At 38.3% G+C, this 10,881-nt stretch overlaps 1 protein-coding gene across 1 annotated transcript in view; it reads right to left on the reverse strand.

Annotated features, from left to right (window-relative positions):
• The window catches only part of LOC103596268 (butyrophilin-like protein 8), a 20,900-nt gene extending 20,170 nt beyond the window's left edge, over window positions 1-730 (reverse strand). Inside the window, exon 1 of the mRNA XM_008579863.1 lies at window positions 646-730. Coding sequence (XP_008578085.1) covers window positions 646-730 — 85 coding nt within the window. The remainder of the gene's footprint in view (window positions 1-645) is intronic.
• Window positions 731-10,881: the final 10,151 nt, after the last annotated feature.

Here is a 10,881-nt window from a genome sequence, read left to right on the forward strand (position 1 = left end):
GCTAAAAGGCTTATTAAGTTCCCAACTTGAGCAAGACAGAATAATGAGATTTAAGCATTATAAAAGTAGGGACTCCAATAAGAAGGCTTTTTTTTTCCTCTTAAGGACACTGTGCAGGTAACAAACACTGGAAAAGAGGAAGAGTCGGTCAGTGCTAGCCTAAGTAAGAATACTGTTTGATAAAATGAGGTGAGATGAAATAGAAGCCAAAATAGACGAAGCACCAAGAGCAAATCCAAATGATAAATTAGTAGGCAAGGAAGCTTCCAAGCCACCAGCCTGGCAAAAAGCAGCCTGAGAGACATTCAGTTGGGGACATTCCAGCTGAATAATAGATACAATCTGCTCATTCCAGCAGTGGCAACCCTTGGCTATTGATGGGTTGACCAGATTTGGTCAGACATTACTCTGGGTGTGTCTGTGAGGGTGTTTTTCAATGTGCTTAACATATGAATAAATAGATTGAATAATGCAGATTGCTCTCTCTAATGTGGGTGGCTCTCATCCAATCAACTGAAGTCCTGAGTAGAACAAAAAAGCTAACCCTCCTACAAATAAGAGGGAACTCCTCCTGTCTGACTGCTTGAGCAGTCTTTTCCTATCTTCCAGCTGAAAACTGAAATATGATCTTCTTGGGTCTCAAACCTTTAGACTCAGACTGGAACAACACCATAGGCTCTCCTGGGCCTCCAGCTTTCTGACTGCAGATCTGGTACTTCTCAGCCTCCATAATTGCATAAGCCAATTGCTTATAATAAATATATACCCCCTCCTCCATTTTGTTCTGTTTCTCTGAAGAACTCTGACTATATCAGGTAACATTTGCAACATGCTAAAAGTATTCTAAGAGTTTTTTTGGTATTAATTCATTTAATCTGCATACAAACACTGAGGTAGGTATTATTATTATCCTCAACTTATTACTGAGAACCCAAGGCATGATGAGGTGAAGTAAGTTGCTCAGGAATACATAGCTAGTGAGTAGTAGAGCTATGATTCAAATCCAGAGAGTCTGGCTCCAAAGCCCTCCATCTGAACCATGTTCTTTCATCTCCTAATAGTAGGCACTCATTCTAAGTCTGATGAAGGAATTGATGACTAATTAAATGAGTGAATGAATGAATGAATATAAAGGAAGACAGGGTAGACAGAAGGAGGCAGAGAGAAACAACTTGCATAACTTTTAGAAAGATGGACTTTCAAATAAAAAACTAAGGTGCTTTCTGGCTCAAAATTTTTTGTTGTGGTTATAATCAAGAAGCAGTGTTTTGAGGCAGCAGCATGGGGACCGCAGGAGCCAAGGGCAGACCATGAATACAGCAAGCAAGAGTGCAAAGTGCCCATTGCACAGGCAGCCCACTACTACTGCAGACACCACTGCCATGCACAGACACTACCACAGCCACCACTGCTGCAAGGGCAGCCCACCACCACTAAACTGCATTGACCAAAGGAGGGTAACCAGTGGAGCCTGGGGAACGAACTGAGTGAACACAGACCCACAACCCAGTGGCTCAACACACAGAGTGAATTACGCTGCCCCCATCCCCCAAGGTAGTGCATGTGGGGGTGAGAGGTATATGCACAGCCCATACAACTGCCTTGATCCAGGGAGAGACACATGCAGAATCCCCAGAGAGTGCAGAAACCCAGGATAGCCAAATAGAGTAATGAAGAAAATTCTCACCCACCACCAACACCTCCCCCAGTTGGAGGAAGCAAGGATGCAGGAAGAGTCTCTGCCTGTAGGAAAGAGGAAAGAGAAACCCCATCCAGGGTTAGTGCAGAAACCCAGGATAGCCAAATAGAGTAATGAAGAAAATTCTCACCCACCACCAACACATCCCCCAGTTGGAGGAAGCAAGGATGCAGGAAGAGTCTCTGCCTGTAGGAAAGAGGAAAGAGACCCATTTGGATGGGTCCAGGGTCACCCATTCAAATTGAGGCACTCCAGTATACCCCAGTGCACCCATCAAAGTCACAAGACTCTAGCTGGGGTGCCAACAAGCCTACCAAGGGTCTCCCAGCCCAGCCAAAGAGTGACAGGGCACTCAGTAACTTCTCCCAAGAACTCAAGAGCTCACTCATGTCCTCAACAACCCAACACAGTAAGGAATCACTAACTGCCCCAGCGCCTAGGCCACAGAGGCACTCACATGCAGCTCCAACATTGAATATGGACATGGAGACTACACTACTGCATCTACTTGGAACCAATACTAAAACACCCTACTCAATGGTCAATATAAAATGCATCTACAGGAGGAAGCCTCTCTCCTCAAAGCCCAGTCCAGAGTAACAGAAAAAGCAACTGCTCTACCAGATGACCAGACATCAGCATAGAGATAATAGAAATATGAGAAAAACAAGAGAATATGACACCACCAAAGGAACACAATAATTCTCAAGTACCCGACCCCATGGAACAGGAAACTCTGGAAATGACTGAAAAGGAATTCCAAGCAACAATCTTAGGGGAACTCAAGGAGATACAAGAATATTTAGCTAAATGACACAACAAAATGAGAAAAACTACCCAGGATGTGAAGGAGGAAATTTACAGAGATTAATACCTTAAAAAAGAATGTAGCAGAACTCCTAGAACTGAAGGATTCATTCAATAAAATAAAAAACACAACTGGGAGCTTAAGCAGCAGGCTAGAAAAAGCAGAAGAAAAAAATTCTGATCTTGAAGACAGTCTTTTTGAAATAACCCAGGTGGACCAAAAAAAAAAAAAAAAAAGAATTTTTTAAAAATGAAGAAAACCTAAGAGAGCTAGCAGATAACATTAAGCACACAAATATCCAAATCATGGGTATTCTGGGAGGAAAGAAGAAAGGAAAAGGCATTGAAAACATATTCAACAAAATAATAGTGGAAAACTTCCCAGGTAGGGAGAGACATGGACCTTCAGAACCAGGAAGCTCAAAGATCCCCAAACAGATTCAATTCAAAAAGTCCTCTCTGAGACACATTACAGTCAAACTGGTAAAACTCAAAAACAAAGAGAAACTCCAAAAAACAGCAAAAGAAAAGCATCAAGTCACCTATAAGAGAAGCCCTATCAGACTAATGGCAGACTTCTCAATAGAAATTCTACATTCCAGAAGAGAGTGGAATGATATATTCAAAACACTAAAAGAAAAAACCCCCCACCACCCAAGAATACTATACCCAGCAAGGTTATCCTTTAGAAATGAAGGAAATAGTGTATTTCCCAGACAATCAAAAACTAAGAGAACTTACCACCACATGACCAGCCCTACAAGAAATCCTCAAAGGAATCCTGCATCTGGACTCCAAAAAATGATAACCACCACCAGGAATACTCAAGAAAGAATAAAACTACCTTGTGTTGAATGTCCCCCCCACCCCCAACTTAATCCCCACTATAACTGTTGAGGGTAGGAAATCCTATTATGGTAATTGAAAGGTGAGACCTTGAAGAAGTGATTAGATTGTAGGACCATGCCTAGTGAATGGATTAATAATGGTGGTCAGGGGTGTGGTTCTGTGGGCTTTCAAAGGAAAGAACATGAAGAGTTTTTCTGTCTCTGCTCCACCATTTCACAATGTGATACCCTGCCATTACTGAAGTCACCACCAAAGCCTTCCACATGTATTCCCTGGACTTTTGACTTCCCAGCCTCCAAAAGTGTGAGGAATAAATTTTGTTATCTTACATATTACCCACTTCCAAGTATTTTGTTATAAGCAACAGAAATGGACTAATACAAAAACCCACTGGTAGAACAAAATGCAAACAAGAAAGAAACTATATCTTATGACTTCAAAACACCAACAAACACTGAAGACAAACAATAAAAGGGGAAGAAAGGAACAAAAGATATTTAAAACATTTAACCAAAAATCAGTAAAATACCAAGAAGGTAATACCTTTCAATAACAACCCTAAATGTAAATGGATTAAATTCCCCACTCAAAAGACCCAGACTGATTGATTGGATGAAAAAGCTAGACCCAACTATATGCTGTCTACAATAGACTCAATACACCTGTATAGACACACAGAGACTAATAGTGAAGGGATGGAAAGAGATATGCCATACAAATGGAAACCAAAAATGAGCAGGAGTAGCTATTTTTATATCAGATAAAATAGACTTTAAACAAAAAACCATATAAAGAGACAAAGGAGGCCACTGTATAACGATAAAAGGATCTACCCAGCAAGAAGACATAACAATCATAAACATATATGTATCTAAATATACAAAGCAAATGCTATTAGACCTAAAGAAAGAGACAGACCCCAGTACAATAATAATTGGGGACCTCGACACCCCTCTGACCACTGGACAGATCATCTAGGCAACAAATCAATAGAAAAACACAGGATTTAAAATACACATTAAACCAATTGGACTTGGCAGATATATATAGAACATTTCATCCAACAACTATAGAATACACATTCTTCTAATCAGCACATGGAACACTCACCAGGACAGACCACATGTTAGGTCACAAATCAAGTCTCAACAAATTTTTAAAAAGTAAAATCATTTCAAGTATCTTTTAAGACCAAACAGATTAAAACTATAAATTAATAAAAAGCAAAACTCTTGAAACTATACAAATACAAGGAAATTAAACAACACACTCCTGAATGGTCCAAGAAAAAACTAAGCAGGAAATCAAAAAATTTCTTGTAGTCACTGAAAATAAAGACATGTCATACTAACACCTGTGGGATACCGCAAAAGCAGTATTAAGATGGAAGCTTATTGCACTAAATGCTTCCATCAGAAGGAAAGATTNGTGCAGAAACCCAGGATAGCCAAATAGAGTAATGAAGAAAATTCTCACCCACCACCAACACCTCCCCCAGTTGGAGGAAGCAAGGATGCAGGAAGAGTCTCTGCCTGTAGGAAAGAGGAAAGAGAAACCCCATCCAGGGTTACCCATTCAAATTGAGGCACTCCAGTATACCCCAGTGCACCCATCAAAGTCACAAGACTCTAGCTGGGGTGCCAACAAGCCTACCAAGGGTCTCCCAGCCCAGCCAAAGAGTGACAGGGCACTCAGTAACTTCTCCCAAGAACTCAAGAGCTCACTCATGTCCTCAACAACCCAACACAGTAAGGAATCACTAACTGCCCCAGTGCCTAGGCCACTGAGGCACTCACATGCAGCTCCAACATTGAATATGGACATGGAGACTACACTACTGCATCTACTTGGAACCAATACTAAAACACCCTACTCAATGGTCAATATAAAATGCATCTACAGGAGGAAGCCTCTCTCCTCAAAGCCCAGTCCAGAGTAACAGAAAAAGCAACTGCTCTACCAGATGACCAGACATCAGCATAGAGATAATAGAAATATGAGAAAAACAAGAGAATATGACACCACCAAAGGAACACAATAATTCTCAAGTACCCGACCCCATGGAACAGGAAACTCTGGAAATGACTGAAAAGGAATTCCAAGCAACAATCTTAGGGGAACTCAAGGAGATACAAGAATATTTAGCTAAATGACACAACAAAATGAGAAAAACTACCCAGGATGTGAAGGAGGAAATTTACAGAGATTAATACCTTAAAAAAGAATGTAGCAGAACTCCTAGAACTGAAGGATTCATTCAATAAAATAAAAAACACAACTGGGAGCTTAAGCAGCAGGCTAGAAAAAGCAGAAGAAAAAAATTCTGATCTTGAAGACAGTCTTTTTGAAATAACCCAGGTGGACCAAAAAAAAAAAAAAAAAAAAAAAAAATTTTTTTAAAAAAAAAAAAAAATTTTTTTAAAAAAAAAAAAAAATTTTTTTAAAAAAAAAAAAAAATTTTTTTAAAAAAAAAAAAAAATTTTTTTAAAAAAAAAAAAAAAAAAAAAAAGAATTTTTTAAAAATGAAGAAAACCTAAGAGAGCTAGCAGATAACATTAAGCACACAAATATCCAAATCATGGGTATTCTGGGAGGAAAGAAGAAAGGAAAAGGCATTGAAAACATATTCAACAAAATAATAGTGGAAAACTTCCCAGGTAGGGAGAGACATGGACCTTCAGAACCAGGAAGCTCAAAGATCCCCAAACAGATTCAATTCAAAAAGTCCTCTCTGAGACACATTACAGTCAAACTGGTAAAACTCAAAAACAAAGAGAAACTCCAAAAAACAGCAAAAGAAAAGCATCAAGTCACCTATAAGAGAAGCCCTATCAGACTAATGGCAGACTTCTCAATAGAAATTCTACATTCCAGAAGAGAGTGGAATGATATATTCAAAACACTAAAAGAAAAAACCCCCCACCACCCAAGAATACTATACCCAGCAAGGTTATCCTTTAGAAATGAAGGAAATAGTGTATTTCCCAGACAATCAAAAACTAAGAGAACTTACCACCACATGACCAGCCCTACAAGAAATCCTCAAAGGAATCCTGCATCTGGACTCCAAAAAATGATAACCACCACCAGGAATACTCAAGAAAGAATAAAACTACCTTGTGTTGAATGTCCCCCCCACCCCCAACTTAATCCCCACTATAACTGTTGAGGGTAGGAAATCCTATTATGGTAATTGAAAGGTGAGACCTTGAAGAAGTGATTAGATTGTAGGACCATGCCTAGTGAATGGATTAATAATGGTGGTCAGGGGTGTGGTTCTGTGGGCTTTCAAAGGAAAGAACATGAAGAGTTTTTCTGTCTCTGCTCCACCATTTCACAATGTGATACCCTGCCATTACTGAAGTCACCACCAAAGCCTTCCACATGTATTCCCTGGACTTTTGACTTCCCAGCCTCCAAAAGTGTGAGGAATAAATTTTGTTATCTTACATATTACCCACTTCCAAGTATTTTGTTATAAGCAACAGAAATGGACTAATACAAAAACCCACTGGTAGAACAAAATGCAAACAAGAAAGAAACTATATCTTATGACTTCAAAACACCAACAAACACTGAAGACAAACAATAAAAGGGGAAGAAAGGAACAAAAGATATTTAAAACATTTAACCAAAAATCAGTAAAATACCAAGAAGGTAATACCTTTCAATAACAACCCTAAATGTAAATGGATTAAATTCCCCACTCAAAAGACCCAGACTGATTGATTGGATGAAAAAGCTAGACCCAACTATATGCTGTCTACAATAGACTCAATACACCTGTATAGACACACAGAGACTAATAGTGAAGGGATGGAAAGAGATATGCCATACAAATGGAAACCAAAAATGAGCAGGAGTAGCTATTTTTATATCAGATAAAATAGACTTTAAACAAAAAACCATATAAAGAGACAAAGGAGGCCACTGTATAACGATAAAAGTATCTACCCAGCAAGAAGACATAACAATCATAAACATATATGTATCTAAATATACAAAGCAAATGCTATTAGACCTAAAGAAAGAGACAGACCCCAGTACAATAATAATTGGGGACCTCGACACCCCTCTGACCACTGGACAGATCATCTAGGCAACAAATCAATAGAAAAACACAGGATTTAAAATACACATTAAACCAATTGGACTTGGCAGATATATATAGAACATTTCATCCAACAACTATAAAATACACATTCTTCTAATCAGCACATGGAACACTCACCAGGACAGACCACATGTTAGGTCACAAATCAAGTCTCAACAAATTTTTAAAAAGTAAAATCATTTCAAGTATCTTTTAAGACCAAACAGATTAAAACTATAAATTAATAAAAAGCAAAACTCTTGAAACTATACAAATACAAGGAAATTAAACAACACACTCCTGAATGGTCCAAGAAAAAACTAAGCAGGAAATCAAAAAATTTCTTGTAGTCATTGAAAATAAAGACATGTCATACTAACACCTGTGGGATACTGCAAAAGCAGTATTAAGATGGAAGCTTATTGCACTAAATGCTTCCATCAGAAGGAAAGATTTCTACATCTCAAAGAACTAGAAAAACAAGAACAATCCAATCCCAAATTAGTAGATGGAAAGAAATAATTAAGATTACAGCAGAACTAAATGAAATAGAGACCCCCAAAATGATACAAAAGATCAATGAAACAAAAAGTTGTTTTTTTGAGAAGATAAACGAAATAGACAAACCATTAATGAGGCTAACTAAAAAAGGAAGAGAGAAGACCCAAATAACAAAAATTGGAAATGAAAAAGGAAACATAATCAATAACACAGAAATACAAAGAATCATAGAGACAATTACAAACAACTATAGGCCAAAAAATTGAAAACCTGAGAGAAATGGGTAAATTTCTGGACACATATAAACTACCAAGACTGAACCAAGATGAAACAGAAAACCTGAACAGGACAATCACAAACAAAATTGAAGCAGTAATCATCAGCCTACTAACAAAGAAAAGCCCAGGAATAGGCTTTACTGCTGAATTCTACCAAACCTTTAAAAGGAGAATTAATACGAATTCTCTTCAGATTCTTCCAAAAAATTGAAACAGTGTCCATTCTCTAAAACTCACTCCATGAGGCCAGCATCACCCTGATACCAAACCAGACAAAGATACAACACAAAAGAAAACTACAGGCCAATATCTCTGACGAACATAGATGCAAAAATCCTCAACATAATATTAGCAATCAAAATACAGCAATACATCAAAAAAATTCTACACCATAATCGAGTGGGATTCATCCTAGTGATACAAGGATGGTTCAACACACATGCCAATTAATGACATATACCACATCAACAAAATCAAGGACAAAAAAAACCACATAATTATCTCAATAGATAGAAAAAGCATTTGAGGGCTGGCCCGGTGGCGCACTGGAGAGTGTGCCACTTGGGAGCGCGGTGGCGCTCCCGTCGAGGGTTCGGATCCCAGGTGGAGACCGGTTCCCGCTCACTGGCTGAGCGCGGTGCGGGCGCGACCCCGAGGGTTGTGATTCCGTTACCGGTCAGTAAAAAAAAGACAAAAAGGAAAAAAAAAAAAAAGAAAAAGCATTTGACAAAATTCAGCATACCTTCATGATAAAAACTCTCAACAAATCAGGTATAGAAGGAGAATATCTCAACACAATAAAAGCCATATATACAACAAACCCATCACCAATATCATCCTGAATGGGGAAAATCCCAAAGCTTTTTACTTACGAACACGAACAAGACAAGGATGCCCACCCTCACCACTCTTATTTAACATAGTATTGAAAGTACTAGCCAGAGAAATCAGGCAAGAGAAAGAAATAAAGGGCATCCTGACTGGAAAAATGTAGTCAAACTGTTCCTGTTTGCACATGACATGATCCTATATACAGAAAAATCTAGACTCTACAAAAAAACTCCCAGAGCTGATAAACAATTTCAGTAAAGTTGCAGGATACAAAATCCACACACAAAAATCAGTAGTGTTTTTATACTCCAATAACAAACTAGCAGAAAAAGAAATCAAGAAAGCAAGCCCATTCACAATAGCCACCAAAAAAACCAAAAAAAACCTATGAATCAATTTAACCAAGGAGGTGAAATATCTCTACTACAAGAACTAGAAATCACTGTTCAAATAAAGAGGACACAAAAAGATGGAATGGAAGTCATAATGTCAAAGGGATACCTGCACTCCCTGTTTATCTCAGCTCTATTTACATTAGCCAAGACTTGGAACTATCCTAAATATCTGTCAACAGATGACTGGATAAGGAAAATGAGGTATATATACACAATGGAAAACTACCCTGCCATAAAAAAGAATGAAATTCTGCCACTCACAGCAACATGGATGAACTTACAGAAAATTATGTTAAATGAAACAAGCCACGCACAGAAGGAAAAATACTGCATGTCCTCACTCATTAAGTGGAAGCTAAAAACAAATTGTAAAAATAGAAATATACAACAATCACAATAATTCCTTGAACTTTCAAAAGGAGAGAACAGAACGGAGGCCACCAGAAGTGGGAAACAGGGGAGGGGGCGTTAGCAAGAAATTGTCAAAGGGTCACAAAAAATTATTACATTGTATAACGTTGAATATACGAATTATCCTGATTTTATCATCACATATTGCACACAGGTATTGATATTCAACGTTGTACCCCATGGATATGTACAATCAGTTACATTTCAATAAAAGAATTTTTTTTTAAAGAAGCAGTGTTTTATATGTACATTTTTAAAATCCTGGTTTGAATAGTTGTAAATCCAAGTTCTAGTTCTAAGTACTCCCTTACTAATCACCTGCCATCAGGTAAGTCACTTAATCTCTCTGGGTTACCTTCTCCTTGTGTATAATTAGGATAATAACACCTGCCTCAGGGTTGTTATAAAATACCTTGGGGTCTTAGGGACTGTGTTCATATGACATGGCTCAGTCATTTTCCAGAGGGACAGAAAGAGTACAGCAGATGGGTGGATACTTTAGTAAACTGCCCCCCGCCCCCCACTCCGCCCCATCTTTCTCACAAGAATACGGAGCTTACTCACGAAGGGTCCTTGTTTCTGACTTCTCAGATTATACCCAGGAGATCTATCTGCAGCTGTACCCTTTCCAGTCCCAAGTGAAAGGGTCTCAGACTCAATAATCCAAAAGCTCTAGCCAGTGGATCATGAAACATGATCTACTGCTGAGATAACTGGTAATACAAAAGCCAACTTCTCACTGATGCATTGCAGATAGTCCTACTTGAATATGAATAAATCCGTTGTCTATTTCAATCTCTTATTCCTAAACCACTGTGTCTTTAGCTTCCCAAGGCCTAAGAGGCTGAGGCAAAAGCTTAGCACAAAGCTAATAATGTGGGAAAACACTTTGAAATCTGTAGAAAAATGCTATGTTTAAAGCACCTGCTCTTGTACCTGGCACATAGAATTAGGCTGTCAATATTGCTATAAAATGTAAAATATTATTAGAACTAACAGACACACCTTTATCTCTCT

The sequence above is a fragment of the Galeopterus variegatus genome, unplaced genomic scaffold (genome assembly GCF_000696425.1).
Source record: "Galeopterus variegatus unplaced genomic scaffold, G_variegatus-3.0.2 Scaffold1968, whole genome shotgun sequence".
NCBI classification, from domain to species: Eukaryota; Metazoa; Chordata; class Mammalia; order Dermoptera; family Cynocephalidae; genus Galeopterus; species Galeopterus variegatus.